The sequence below is a fragment of the Pristiophorus japonicus genome, chromosome 23 (genome assembly GCF_044704955.1).
Source record: "Pristiophorus japonicus isolate sPriJap1 chromosome 23, sPriJap1.hap1, whole genome shotgun sequence".
In the NCBI taxonomy this organism is placed as follows: domain Eukaryota; kingdom Metazoa; phylum Chordata; class Chondrichthyes; family Pristiophoridae; genus Pristiophorus; species Pristiophorus japonicus.
Window position 1 is genome coordinate 64,089,851 of NC_091999.1, and position 15,269 is coordinate 64,105,119.

Genomic DNA, 15,269 nt, shown 5'->3' on the forward strand with positions numbered 1-15,269 from the left:
AACTATAGACCAGTTTGTCTAACATCTGTCGTTGGGAAAATGCTGGAGTCCATTATTAAGGAAGCAGTAATGGGACATTTGGAAAAGCATGATTCAATCAAGCAGAGTCAGCATGGTTTTATGAAAGGGAAATCAGGTTTGACAAATTTGCTGGAGTTCTTTGAGGATGTAACAAGCAGAGTGGATCAGGGGGAACCTGTGGATGTGGTGTATTTGGATTTCGATAAGCTGCTAAATAAAGGGTTACTGCACAAGATAAAAGCTCACAGGGTTGGGGGTAATATATTAGCATGGATGAGGATTGGCGAACTAACAGAAAACACAGAGTCGGGATAAATGGGTCTTTTTCCAGTTGACAAACAGTGACTAGTTGGGTGCCGCAGGGATCGGTGCTGGGTCCTCAATGATTTACAATCCATATTAATGACTTGGATGAAGGGACAGAGTGTAATGTAGCCAAGTTTGCTGATGATACAAAGGTGGGTGGGAAAGTAAATTGTGAGGAGGACACAAAAAATCTGCAAATTGATTATAGACAGGCTGAGTGAGTGGGCAAACATTTGACACAAGGAGTATAATGTGGTTAAAATGTGAGATTATCCACTTTGATAGGAAAAATAGAAAAGCAAATTATAATTTAAATGAAGAAAAATTGCAAGTGCTGCAGTAAGAGAGACCTGGGGGTCCTTGTGCATGGAACACACAAACTTATTATGTAGGTTCAGCAAGTGATCAGGAAGGTAAATGGAATGTTGGCCTTTATTGCAAGGGGATAGAGTATAAAAGTCAAAGTCCTGCTACACCTGTCTCTATCCCTCCTTAAATGTCTACCACAGCTTATGCACTGTCTTACGCTTTAATCTATTTTCCCAGTCCACTTTAGCCAACGCTGTCTTCACAACCTTGTCATTGCCTTCATTTAAGTTGTAGCAGGACTTCTCTGCTTTTATACTCCATCTGCCTTTGCATCCAGTTTTGGTCTCCATATTTAAGGAGGGATAGAGGCAGTTCAGAGAAGGTTCACGAGGAAGATTCCTGAGATGAAGGGTTTGTCTTGTGAAGAAAGGTTGAGCAGGTTGGGCCTGTACTCATTGGAGTTTAGAAGAATGAGAGGTGATCTTCAGAATAAGGAGCCGCCCATTTAAAACTGAGATGAGGAGGAATTTCTTCTCTCAGAGGGTTGTAAATCTGTGGAATTCGCTGCCTCAGAGAGCTGTGGAGGCTGGGTCATTGAATATATTTAAGGTGGAGATAGATTTTTGAGCAATAAAGGACTTGAGGGTTATGTGGAGCGGCAGGAAAGTGGAGCTGAGTCCATGATCAGATCAGCCATGATCATATTAAATGGCAGAGCAGACTCTGCTTTTAGGCAGATTAGGAAAAGGGGAGGTGCAACGAGACCTGGGTGTCAAGGTACATCAGTCATTGAAAGTTAGCATGCAGGTACAGCAGGTGGTGAAAAAGGCAAATGGTATGTTGGTCTTCATAGCGAGAGGATTTGAGTATAGGAGCAGGGAGGTCTTACTGCAGTTGTACAGGGCCTTGGTGAGGCCTCACCTGGAATATTGTGTTCAGTTTTGGTCTCCTAATCTGAGGAAGGACTTTCTGGCTATTGAGGGAGTGTAGCGAAAGTTCACCAGACTGATTCCCGGGATGGCGGGACTGACATATGAGGAGAGACTGGATCGAGTAGGCTTATATTCACTGGAATTCTGAAGGATGAGAGGGGATCTCATAGAAACATATAAAATTTTGACGGGACTGGACAGGGTAGATGCAGGAAGAATGTTCCCGATGTTGGGGAAGTCCAGAACCAGGGGACACAGTCTAAGGATAAGGGGGAAGCCATTTAGGACCGAGATGGGGAGAAACTTCTTCACTCAGAGAAATGTGAACCTGTGAAATTCTCTACCACAGAAAGTTGTTGAGTCCAGTTCGTTAGATATATTCAGGAGGGAGTTACATATGGCCCTTACGGCCAAAGGGATTAAGGAGTACGGAGAGAAAGCAGGAAAGGGGTACTGAGCTGAATGATCAGCCATGATCTTATTGAATGGTGGTGCAGGCTCAAAGGGCTGAATGGCCTACTCCTGCACCTATTTTCTATGTTTCTATGTTTCTGAAGCGCTTTTGGACATCCTGAGTGTGTGACGGGCGCTCTGTAAACGTAATTTCTCTCTTTCCTTTCACGGTACCAGAAGAGGCGGATTTTCAGACGGGGAACGCTGAGCGAACATCGCGTCAGGATCTGGCACTCAGTCGATTCCTCAGCACCTGACTGTGCGTGGATGTTGAATATTGCCGGGATTTTTGGCCATGGAAGGGAACAGCAGCCTCGGCAGCGGGGGGAAGCGCTTTTTGTGTTCGGAGTGTGACTGTGCCTTCAGTCGCTCGTCTAACCTGGCCGTGCACATGCGCAGCCACACCGGGGAGCAGCCGTACAAGTGCGGGGACTGTGGGAAGGGCTTCAATTACCCGTCCGAGCTGGAAACACATCGCCGCAGTCACACCGGGGAGAGGCTGTTCAGCTGCCCCGTGTGTGGCAAGGCCTTCACCCGCTCCTCCCACCTGCTCACCCACCGGCCGGTGCACACCGGGGAGCGGCCCTTCACCTGCTCCGTGTGCGGCAAGGGCTTCACGCAGTCGTCCCACCTGCTCACCCACCAGCACATCCACACCGGGGAGCGGCCCTTCACCTGCTCCATCTGCGGCAAGGGCTTCACTCAGATGTCCAACCAGCTGAGGCACCAGCGGGTGCACGCCGGCGTGCGGCCGTTCCTGTGCTCGGTCTGCGGCAAACGGTTCACCCAGTCCTCCACCCTGCTCAGGCACCAGCGGGTGCACACCGGGGAGCGGCCCTTCCCCTGCTCCGTGTGTGGCAAGGGCTTCACCCGCTCCTCCCACCTGCTCACCCACCAACGGGTGCACACCGCCGAGGCCAGGCCCAGCCGGCAGCCCGCCCCGGGCACTGCCCCCGGGGCGCTCTCGGGGCCGGGGGGCACCGGGGGCCAGCGCAATCCCGGGAGGGCCGCCCCAGGGCCCTGGGCCGAGTGGCAGGGGGGCCAGGGGCTGTGGGAGCGCTGGGCAGCGGGGGGGTCGGCAGGCAGCTCCGGGGTCACGGCGCGCTGGCAGGGGGAGCGCTGGCAGGGGGAGCGCTGGCAGGGGGAGCGCTGGCAGGGGGAGCGCTGGCAGGGGGAGCGCTGGCAGGGGGAGCCCTGGTAATGGCCCCCAGCACCAGGAGTGCAGTCGCTGGGAGTACGGAGAGGGACCGGCAGTCCCTGCACACCGAGAGTGAGGGGGGTACCTAACGGAGCAGCAACGGGTGGAGGGGCTGAGAGAATGGGCCCCCCTCATCCCCTTCCCCTTCCCCCTCATCCCCTTCCCCCCTCATCCCCTTCCCCTTCCCCCTCATCCCCTTCCCCCCTCATCCCCTACCCCCTCATCCCCTTCCCCCCTCATCCCCTACCCCCTCATCCCCTTCCCCTTCCCCCCTCATCCCCTTCTCCCTTCCCCCCTTATCCCCTTCTCCCTTCCCCCCTCATCCCCTTCTCCCTTCCCCCCTCATCCCCTTCCCCCTCATCCCCTTCTCCCTTCCCCCCTTATCCCCTTCTCCCTTCCCCCCTCATCCCCTTCTCCCTTCCCCCCTCATCCCCTTCCCCCTCATCCCCTTCTCCCTCATCCCCTTCCCCTTCCCCCTCATCCCCTTCCCCCTTCCCCCCCCTCATCCCCTTCCCCCACTCATCCCCTTCCCGCTCCTCCCGTCTCTCCCCCTCTCCTCCCGTCTTTTCCCCCCCCTCCTCTCTCCCCCTCCTCTCTCCCCCTCTCCTCCCTCTCTCCCCCTCCCTCTCTCCCCCCTCCCTCTCTCCCCCCTCCCTCTCTCCCCCTCTCTACCAACCCCTCCCCCCTCCCCTCCCCCTACCCTCCCCCTCCCCTCCCCTCCCCTCCCCTCCCGCCCTCCCCTCCTCCTGTCCCTGCCCCTCCTCCGCCCTCGCCCACTCCCCCCCCATTCCTGCCCAGCTCCAGGCTCTATCAGCAGTGACACCAGTTGCTGCTGTAAACCCTCAGCATGTTGGTCGTGTATTGATCACCTTAGCACTGTGTTTAATATACCTTTCCATAGACAAATATAGATGACCTCACCAAACGCTCACAAGTCCCTGTGTTTACACGTTGACATACATCACAGTTCCATCAAGGAGCGAGGCCCCTCGGCCCCAGGCCATACCCTCTGCCATCGGCCCTCCAGCAGGGCAAATCTCATGTCTCACCTTTACCTGCCCTTTCCCACCATCACGGTCCCAGCCGGACTCGGCTTCAAGCGGGACGTGGTTTACTCATTGCAGCCTCACAGCTCTGCGTGTAAAGAAGTTGCTTTTATCTTTAGTCATTCTCAGGATGTGACCGTTGCTGGCAAGGCCGGCATTTATTGCCCGTCCCTAACTGCCCCTTGAGAAGGTGCTGGTGAGCCGCCTTCTTGAACCGCTGCAGTCCGTGTGGTGAAGGTGCTCCCACAGTGCTGTTAGGGAGGGAGTTCCAGGATTGTGACCCAGCGACGATGAAGGAACGGCCGATATATTTCCAAGTCGGGATGGTGTGTGACTGGGAGGGGAACGTGGAGGTGGTGGTGTTCCCACGCGCCTGCTGCCCTTGTCCTTCTAGGCGGTAGAGGTCACGGGTTTGGGAGGTGCTGCTGAAGAAGCCTTGGCGAGTTGCTGCAGTGCGTCTTGTAAACGGTACACACTGTTTCTCATCGTGGGTTTAAATCCCTTACATTAAATCTTGTGTCTGTTACCTCCTTTCCCGACTTCTGAAAACAGTCTATTTCTATCGCCACTGTCCCATCCTTTCATAACGTTACACGCTTCTGCCCTGTAATGTGCAGAGTTCTCATGCAAAGAAGTCCCAATGGTCAAGGTCAATTTTCATCGACCAGGCAACGCCTGAGGTCACATGCTCCAGATGGCCTCCATAAGGAACCCAACACTGCACTGACTGTACCCATCGGCTACTTAAACCCCAAGAAATGTACTGCTGCCTTTCATTCCCTCGGAGCATGGACCGCTGACGTTTTGAGATTCCTGTGAACAATGGTCCCCTGCCTTTCCCTGATGAGGAATAGTTTTAACTGGATTGGGAGACAAATGGGGAGGGGGCTGGCTGTGATGGACAGGGGCAGAAGTAATCAAGTCTAATTCACTTCCCTGTTTGATTCGAGTCGGTTGGAAATAAACCAACAAAACCCCGATTCACTTTTTCAACATTCCCCCAGAACAGTCTTTGTTCCGCCTTTGCGGGGAAGTACCCAGCACAAAGGGAGATGGTTGTGGTGGTTGGAGGTCAATCGTCCCAGCCCCAGGACATCGCTGCAGGAGTTCCTCAGGGCAGTGTCCTAGGCCCAAACATCTTCAGCTGCTTCATCAGTGACCTTCCCTCCATCATACGGTCAGACGTGGGGATGTTCGCTGATGATTGCACAGTGTTCAGTTCCATTCACAACTCCTCACATAATGGAGCAGTCCGTGCCCACATACAGCAAGACCTGGACAACATTCAGGCTTGGGCTGATAAGTGGCGAGTAACATTCACACCACACAAGTGCCAGGCAATGACTATCTCCAACAAGCGAGAGTCTAACCACCGCACCTTGATATTCAACAGCATTCCCATCGCCGAATCCCCCACCATCAACATCCTGGGGGTCAGCATTGACCAGAAACTGGACCAGCCACACAAATACTGTGGCCACAAGAGCGGGTCAGAGGCTGGGTATTCTGCAGCAAGTGTCTCATCTCCTGACACCCCAAAGCCTATCCACCATCTCCAAGGCACAAGTCAGGAGTGCGGTGGAATACTCCCCACTGGCCCACATTACTGCAGCTCCAACAACACTCGCAAAGCTCGACACCATCCAGGACACAGGCAGCCGAGTTTTGGATGACCTGTAGATTATTGAGGGTAGAATGTGGGCGGCCAGCCAGGAGTGTGTTGCAATAGTCAAGTCTAGAGTTAAGGCACAGATGAGGGTGATGTTATTGAAGATGGAAATAGGCAGTCTTAGTTATGCTGCAGATATGTGGTCGTAAGGACATTTCAAGGTCAAACATGACACCAAGGTTGTGCACAGTCTGGTTCAGCCTGGGAGAAGTTGGGGAGAGGGATGGAGTCAGTGATTAGGGAACGGAGTTTGTGGCGGAAAGATGTTTGTACAGGGCGGCCATTCAGTGTCTCGAACTTGTTACATTAGGAATGGAGGTCATTCAGCCTCTCGAGTTTGTTATAACGGGAAAAAAAAGGAGGCCAATCAGTCCCCAAGCCCGGTGTATTAGGAACAGGAGGAGAGCATTCAGCCCCTTGAGCCAGTTATACCTCAACAGGAGTAGGCCCCACAGACCCTCGAGCCTGTTACACAGGAACAGGAGGCCATTCAGCCCCTCGAGCCTGTTACACAGGAACAGGAGGCCATTCAGCCCCTCGAGCTTGTTACACAGGAACAGGAAGAGACCATTCAGCCCCTCGAGCCTGTTACACAGGAACAGGAGGCCATTCAGCCCCTCGAGCCTGTTACACAGGAACAGGAGGCCATTCAGCCCCTCGAGCTTGTTACACAGGAACAGGAAGAGACCATTCAGCCCCTCGAGCCTGTTACACAGGAACAGGAGAAGACCATTCAGCCCCTCGAGCCTGTTACACAGGAACAGGAGGAGACCATTCAGCCCCTCGAGCCTGTTACACAGGAACAGGAGGCCCAGTCAGCCCCTCGAGCCTGTTACACAGGAACAGGAGGCCATTCAGCCCCTCGAGCTTGTTACACAGGAACAGGAAGAGACCATTCAGCCCCTCGAGCCTGTTACACAGGAACAGGAGGAGGCCTATTCAGCCCCTCGAGCCTGTTACACAGGAACAGGAGGAGGTCATTCAGCCCCTCGAGCCTGTTACACAGGAACAGGAGGCCCATTCAGCCCCTTGAGCTTGTTACACAGGAACAAGAGGAGACCATTCAGCCCCTCGAGCCTGTTACACAGGAACAGGAGGCCATTCAGCCCCTCAAGCCTGTTACACAGGAACAAGAGGAGACCCATTCAGCCCCTCGAGCCTGTTACACAGGAACAGGAGGCCATTCAGCCCCTCGAGCCTGTTACACAGGAACAGGAGGAGGCCATTCAGCCCCTCGAGCCTGTTACACAGGAACAGGAGGAGGCCATTCAGCCCCTCGAGCCTGTTACACAGGAACAGGAGGAGGCCCATTCAGCCCCTCGAACCTGTTACACAGGAACAGGAGGAGACCATTCAGCCCCTTGAGCCTGTTGCATAAGAAATAGGAGCAGGAGCAGGCCTTACGGCCCCGCGAGCCTGCTCCGCCATTCAATACGATCATGGCTGATCATCGAACTCAACTCCACTTTCCCACCCGATGTGTCCGTATCCCTTGATTTCCCGAGACCAAAAACCTATCTATCTCAGCCTTGAATATATTCAGAGTCCGCATCCACAGTCCTCTGGGGCAGAGAATTCCAAAGAACCACAACACTGAGTGAAGAAATTCCTCCTCATCCCTGGCCGACCCCTTATCCTGAGACTGTGCCCCCGGGTTCTCGACCCTCCAGCCCCGGGGCAACATCCTCCCTGCATCTACCCCGTCAATCCCCCTCAGAATCATGTTTCACTGAGATCACCTCTCATTCTTCTCGATTCCAGAGTAAAGGCCCATTCTATGCAATCCCTCCTCGATAGACATCACAGGAACACATCTAGTGAACCTCCATTGTACTGTCTCCAAGGCAAATGTATCCTTCCTTCGGTAAGACCAAAACTGTGCACAGAACTCCAGGTGTGGTCTCTCCAAGGCCCTGTACAATTGTAACAAGACTTGCTCTTATACTCCAACCCCTGGCAATAAAGGCCAACATGCCATTTGCCTTACTGCTTGCTGTACCTGCATGTTCGCATTCTGTGTGTCTTGCACAAGGGCGTCCAAATCTCTAAACACCAACGTTTAAATGTTTCTCACCATTTAAAAGATACTCTGTGTTCTATTATTCCTACCAAAATTAATAACCTCACACTTCCTCACCTTTGAACTCCATCTGCCCCCTTACTGCCCACTCACATAGTCTATCTAAATCCCTTTGCAGACTCTTGTATTCTCCTCACAGCTTACTGTCCCACCTAGTTTTGTATCATCAGCAAACTTGGCTACATTACACTCGGTCCCTTCACCTAGGATTGTCATTAGCTGAGGGCCCAGCACTGATCCCTGCGGTACCCCACTAGTTACAGCCTGCTAACCTGAAAATGGCCCATTTACTTCGTGGTTGGGTTACCTCAGCGCAAATGAACCCTTCCAAAGTGGAGTTTCCAGCAGTGTGGCTGTCTTAATTTGAGCGTTATCACCACTGAGAAATTCAGCTTGCAAGTAAGGGTTTCCAATGAGCCAGTTGCTAAAGGCCAGGGTTTGCAGCAAGGCCCTGAGGGGGGAAGGAGTTTGGAAGGATGGCTGGTGTAAGAGGTACAAGGAGAGCCAACAGGTTCACTGATATGGAGCTGGAGACACTGATGGATGGTGTGGAGGGCAGAAGAAGAATCCTGTTACCTGGGGAGACCTGGCAGACCGCCAGTACATAATGCATGGAGGGAGATTGCAGGGGAGGTGTCAGGCACCTCTATATGTGAGGACACACCCTCCCAGGAGGGTGCTGGCCAGTCTGCACCCGGCCCTTCTAGGCCCAGAGGTGTTCCAGGGCGTCCTCGGACAGCTGTAGGTCCCAGGCCACAACCACAGCAGCCTGCCCGGACCCACGATGCAGCCGCAGGGATGAGAGGTAGGTGCAGTGTTCGGGTAGTCATGTGTAACAGGTTTTAGAGTGAGAGACACATCCTACTCCTCCTCCCTTCCTTTTCCTCCTCTTCCTCCACCTCTTCATCATCCTCATCGCTTCTCCTCCTGGCTCGACCTCCTCCTCCTGCTCCCCCTCGTCCTCCTCCTCTTTCTTGCGCCTTCTCTCCTCCTACAGCCCCTCCTTCGCCTCTTCATCCCCCTTCTCCTGGTCCTCCTCATCTTCTTCGTCCTCCTCCTATATCTCCTCTTCCTCCTTTTATTCCTCTTCCTCCTCCTTCTCATCATCTTCCTCCTCTTCATAATCCTCAACTTCCTCTTCTTCCTACTCCTCCATTTCCTCCTCGTCGTCTTCCTGCTCCTCCACCTCTTCCTTCTCCAGCCCTTTTTCCTCATTCTATTCTCCTCCTGGTCTTCCCCTTCTTCTTCATCCTCCTCTTCCTCCTCCTGCTCCTCATAATCCTCCGCTTCCTCTTCCTACTCGTCTTCCTTCTCCACTTCCTTCCTCCACCTCTTCCTCATCTTCTTCCTCCTCCTATTCCAACTCTTCCCCTTCATCCTCCTCCCCATCCTCCTCTACCTCCTCGTCCTACTCCCCTTTCTACTGCTCATCCTCTCCTCCTACTTTTCCTTCTCCTCCGCCGACTCTTCCTCCTCCTCTTCTTCCTCCTCCTGGCTCAACCTTCTCTTCCTCCTCCTTTTCTTCCTCCTAAATAAAGCAGAGCCGAGATTGTACCTTGCTTAGTTAAACAGTACTCAGTTTGAACCTTTATTACATAACATTTGGCGATGAGATTACAAGATCCTTTGTTTGCAAAATGAGCACCATTGGATATTTAGAGCGATTCGTGGAGGGAGAAGATTGAAACATAGAAAATAGGTGCAGGAGTCGGCCATTCGGCCCTTCTAGCCTGCACCGCCATTCAATGAGTTCATGGCTGAACATGAAACTTCAGTACCCCATTCCTGCTTTCTCACCATACCCCTTGATCCCCCTAGTAATAAGGACTACACCTAACTCCTTTTTGAATATATTTAGTGAATTGGCCTCAACAACTTTCTGTGGTAGAGAATTCCACAGGTTCACCACTCTCTGGGCAGACTTTGTGAGCCGTTTGAACCAGTACTTTGTGGCCAACAAATTGAAGATGGTCGACGCTGCAGATTGGCGCCGGGCCGTGTTCCTCACTGTGTGCGGTTCAAAGATCGACAGTCTGATAAAGAATCTACTCATGCCTAGTGATCCAACAGAGAAAACGTACGAGGAGTTGTGTACAGTGGAGAAATTGCATTTTAAAACGGCCATCCAGATCGTTCGACCCTGTGTGATGACGCACAGGAGTCTAAAGCAAATAGCGGTGAAGAACTGGACCTCGGTAAGTACTGTAAATGGGATTGCTTTGGCGTTCGGCAGAGCGGCACCTGGCAGGGCCAACCCGGCTGCGTTCGCCAAACCTGTGGCTGTCCAAAGTCCAGCAGCGGGAATGTAGCCGACTTCTCCGTGTTGGCGTTGTGGGGGAATCATCGGCACCAGCAGGGCCGATTTAAGCAATCTAGTTGAAAACGCTGTCTGAGAGTGGGGCATCTTCAGCGCAAGTGTCCGCAGATGAACAAGCGTGCTGCGACACACCACGTGGAGGATGAGAGTCAGACTAGCGCGGATCTGGATACGCAATCCGAGACGCCAGAGGAGGAAGTGTATGGACTGTACTCCTTCATAACCAAGAGCAAAGCAATTTTGATTAACGTGACGTTTACCTTGATACCGGTATCGATGGAACGACACGGGGGCGAGTCAATTGACCATGAATGAGAGGGCATTTAATAAGCTGTGGGATACTAAGACTGTGAGGCCCAGGCTGAGCCCTGTTAACGCCAAGCTGCGCACGTACACCAAAGAACTGATAAAGGTGATTGGCCGTGCACAAATTAACATGTCACATAACGGTGCGGTTCACGAGTTACCTCTGTGGGTTGTTCCAGGCAATGGCCCAACGCTGCTCGGCAGGAGCTGGTTGGAGAAAATCAGATGCGACTGGAACTACATCAAGGCTTTGTCATTGGAGGAAGATACATGTGCCCAAGTATTGAGTAGCTTCCCTTCACTGTTTGAACCGGGTATCGGCAATTTCACAGGAGCCAAGGTGCAGATCCACATGGACTCAGATGCAAGACCCGTCCATCATAAAGCTCGGGCAGTGCCGTATGTGATGAGGGAGAAGGTGGAAATTGAACCGGACAGACTCCAGCGTGAAGGGATCATATCACCAGTTGAATTTAATGAATGGGCCAGCCCCATTGTTCCTGTGCTGAAAAGTGATGGCAGTCAGAATCTGTGGAGACTACAAGGCTACGATCAACAGGGTTTCGAAACAAGATCAGTACCCGTTACCGAAGGCTGATGACTTGTTTGCGATGCTAGCCACAGGGAAGTCCTTCACAAAACTGGATTTGACGTCGACCTATATGATACAGGATTTGGTCAAGACGTTGAAGAGAATTACGTGCATTAACATGCACAAAGGACTGTTTATTTACCACAGGTGCCCTTTCGGAATTCGCTCGGCTGCAGCAATATTCCAGAGGAATATGGAAAGTCTACTGAAGTCCATTCCTAGAACTGTGGTGTTCCAAGATGACATCCTGATCATCGGTCATGACTTCAAGGAACATCTGAACAACCTGAAAGAGGTTCGACTGCGTTTGTCGCGTGGGACTCGGACTGAAACGCTCGAAGTGCATCTTCATGGCACCGGAGGTCGAATTCCTGGGGAGGAAAATCACCGCTGATGGCATCAGACCTACTGACGTGAAAACCAAGGCCATCAAAAATGCACCCAAGCCGCAGAATGTGACAGAGCTGCGTTCGTTCCTGGGTCTACTCAACTACATTGGTAACTTCCTACCTAAATTGAGCACCTTATTAGAACCACTGCAGATGCTATTGAGAAAAGGCGACAACTGGGTATGGGGCGCATCACAAGACAGAGCTTTCGAGAAAGCCACCAATCTGCTTTGCTCGAACAAGCTGCTGGTACATTAGGACCCAAGTAAACGTTTAGTTTTGGCCTGTGACGCATTGTCATATGGAATTGGTTGCGTGTTACAACAAGCCACGTATGCATCCAAAAGTTTGTCTAAAGCAGAAAGAGCCTACAGTATGGTAGAGAAAGAAGCTTTAGCCTGTGTGTACAGTGATAAAAAGATGCATCAATACCTGTTGGGGCTGAGGTTCGAATTGGAGACCGATTACAAGCCGCTCATTTCATTGTTTTCCGAGAGCAAAGGTATCAATACCAACACTTCATCCCGTATCCAAAGGTGGGTGCTGACATTATCTGCCTATGATTATGTCAGCGCCACAGACCTGGCACAGAGAATTGTGCCAATGCTTTGAGTCGGTTGCCGTTGCCCACGCCAGAGGTGGAAACGCCACAACCGGCGGATCTAATGTTAATCATGGATGCCTTTGAGAGTGAAGGTACCCCTGTCACGGCTCAACAAGTTAAGACCTGGACCAGCCAGGGCAGATTTTATCGGTGTTAAAGGGTTGCTTCCTCAAAGGGGATTGATCTGCCATAGCTAAGCAAATGTGCGAGGAAGCCAAACCGTACATTCGTCGCAAGGACGAACTGTCTATTCAAGCAGATTGCATATTGTGGGGCAATCGTGTTGTAATGCCCAAGAAAGGGAGAGAGAAGTTTGTGCATGAGTTACACAGCACACACCCTGGTATAGTGATGATGAAGGCCATCGCCAGGTCCCATGTATGGTGGCCAGGAATTGATTCTGAGCTGGAAGCATGCGTGCATCAGTGCAACACTTGCATGCAGCTCAGCAAAGCACCAGCGGAATCGCCGCTGAGTCTGTGGTCGTGGCCATCCAAACCTTGGTCCAGTATCCATGTAGATTTTGCAGGTCCCTTCCTGGGCAAGGTGCTTTTAGTGGTGGTGGATGCTTATTCGACGTGGATAAAATGCATAATCATGTCATCCAGTATGTCCACTGCAACCACAGAGAATCTCAATGTCATGTTCGCGACACATGGTCTGCCTGACATAGTGGTGAGCGACAATGGGTCGTGCTTCACCAGTCAGGAGTTTCAGGAGTTTGTAAAACTTAATGACATAAAACATGAAAGGTCAGCCCCATTCAAGCCTGCATCCAACGGGCAAGCAGAACGTGCAGTACAAATTATCAAGTAAAGCATGAGGAGAGTAACCCAAGGGTCACTGCAGACCCGCTTGTCCTGCATACTGCTGAGTTACAGGACAAGACCCCACACGCTCACAGGGGCCTCGCCTGCGGAACTCGAGACCTCTTTTCATCATCAGACCAAGTTATCTCTTGTACACCCGGATTTAAGTAATCACGTTGAATACAGAAGACAAAGTCAATAACGATACCACGATCGCGCAACTGTGTCACACGAGATTTCTGTTAATGATGCTGTATATGTGTTGAACTATGGTCAGGGTGCCAAATGGATCGCTGGTACGGTCATGGCCAAGGAGGGCAACAGAGTATTCGTTATTAAGCTTAAGAACGGGCAAACTTGCAGGAAACACATGGATCAGACAAAGCTGAGGCACACAGACAAGCCAGAACACTGGGACGAAGAAACTGTCGATGACCAACCAACCTACTAGCAGTCTTCCGAGGACTCGAGGGTCATCAGTGAACCCGGAATTTCCATCATGGCTCTGTCAATAAAAATGGACTTGCAATTCCTGACATGGCCACTGCCACCCCCAACAAGTCAGTCACCCAGCCATCAGCCACAACAGACCCCACTCACTCACCCAGGGCTGGAATCGAACTGAGATGGTCAACCCGGGAGCGTAAAGCACCGGACCGTCTCAACCTGTGAAAGACTGTGATAAGAGCTCAGAGGAGGGTATTTTCACGTCTGTACGTTCTGGTTGCATCCACCAGATGGTGTCATTGTTGGAGGCCACTGAGCAGCACGCACATGGTGCTGCTCTGGTATAAAAGGCCAGCCATTGTGTGAGTCAGGCACTTTGGGCCTAAATAAAGCAAAACCAAGGTTGGACCTTGCTTAGTTAAACAGTACTCAGTTTGAACCTTTATTGCAGATAGAACATCTTCCAACCCCTCCTCCTGTGCCTCTTCCTCCCCTTCGGCCTCCACTTCCTGCTCCTCTTCGTCCTCCTCCTGGCTCGACCTCCTCCTCCTGCTGCACCTCCTCATCCTGTCTCTCCTCTTCCTCCTCCACTTCCTCCTCCTGCTCCTCCTCCATCTCCTTATCCTCCTCTTCCACTTCATCTTCCTCCTTCTCCGTCTCCTTATCCTCCTCCTGCTTCTCCTCCTGCTGCACTTCCTCCTCTTCCTCATCCTCCTCCACCGCTTCCTCCTCTTCCTCATCCTCCTCCACCTCTTCCTCATCCTCTTCCTCCTCCTACTCTTCCTTCCCCTCCTCATCTATCTCCTCCTCTTCCACCGATTGTTGCTCTTACTCCCGTCTTCCTATTCCTCCTCATCCTCCTGCTCCTCCTCCTCTTCCACTTCCTCCTCTGCCTCCACTTGCTGCAACTCCTGCTCCTCCTCCCCGGCTCCTCCTCCTTTCACACCTCTTCCTCCTTGTCCTGCTCCTCCTCCACCTCCTTCTCATCCTCCTCCTCCCCTTCCTCATCTGCTTCCTCCTCTTCTCTCCTCCAACTCCTTCCCCATTCCTCTTCCTCCTCTGCTTCCTCCTCCACTTCCCCTTCTCCTCTTGCTGTTCCTCCTCCTCCCTCATCATCCTCCTTCCTCCTAATCCTCCTCATCTTCCTCTTGCTTCTCCTTCCTTCTCCTTTTCCTCCTCCTACTCCTCCTCGTCTTCCTCCCCTTTCACCTCCACTTCCTGCTCCTCTCTGTCCTCCTCCTGGTTCGACCTCCTCCTCCTGTTGCACCTCCTCCTCTTCCTCATTCTCCTCCTCCTCTTCTTTCCCCTTCCTCCTCCTCCTCTTCTCTTCATTCTCCTCCTACTCTTCCTTCAACTCATCATCATTCTCCTCCTCTTCCTCCCCCTACTCCTCCTCCTCCTCCACTTCTTCCTACTCCTGCTTCTCTTCCTCCTCCTGCTGCACCTCTTCCTTCTCCTGCCGCCGCTCCTCCTCCTCCTTCCTCCACCTCCTGGCTCGATCTCCTCCTCCTCTTCCTCCCCCTACTCCTCCTGCTCCTCCTCTTCATCTTCCTCATTCCCCCCTCATACTCCTCATGCTCTTCCTCCTCCTCCACCTCCTCCTCCTTAGCCTCCTCGTCCTGCTCCTTGTCTTCATCCTCCTCCTCCTCCTTCACATCCTTATCTTTCTCCTCCGCCTGTTCCCCCTCCTCCTCCTCCACGTGCTCCTCTTTCTCTTGGCAACCTCCTCCTCCTCTTCTTCATCCTCAACCTACTCCTCCTCTTCCACCTCTCCCTCCTCCTCCATGTCTT

The 15,269-nt window shown here is 52.4% G+C and overlaps 1 protein-coding gene across 1 annotated transcript; it reads left to right on the forward strand.

Moving 5' to 3' along the window:
• Positions 1-2,215: 2,215 nt before the first annotated feature.
• LOC139235577 (zinc finger protein 239-like) lies at positions 2,216-3,222 on the forward strand. Its single transcript, XM_070866618.1, has one exon. It carries the CDS (start codon positions 2,317-2,319, stop codon positions 3,220-3,222), a length of 906 nt encoding a protein of 301 aa, XP_070722719.1. The 5' UTR covers positions 2,216-2,316.
• The last annotated feature ends 12,047 nt before the right edge of the window (positions 3,223-15,269 follow it).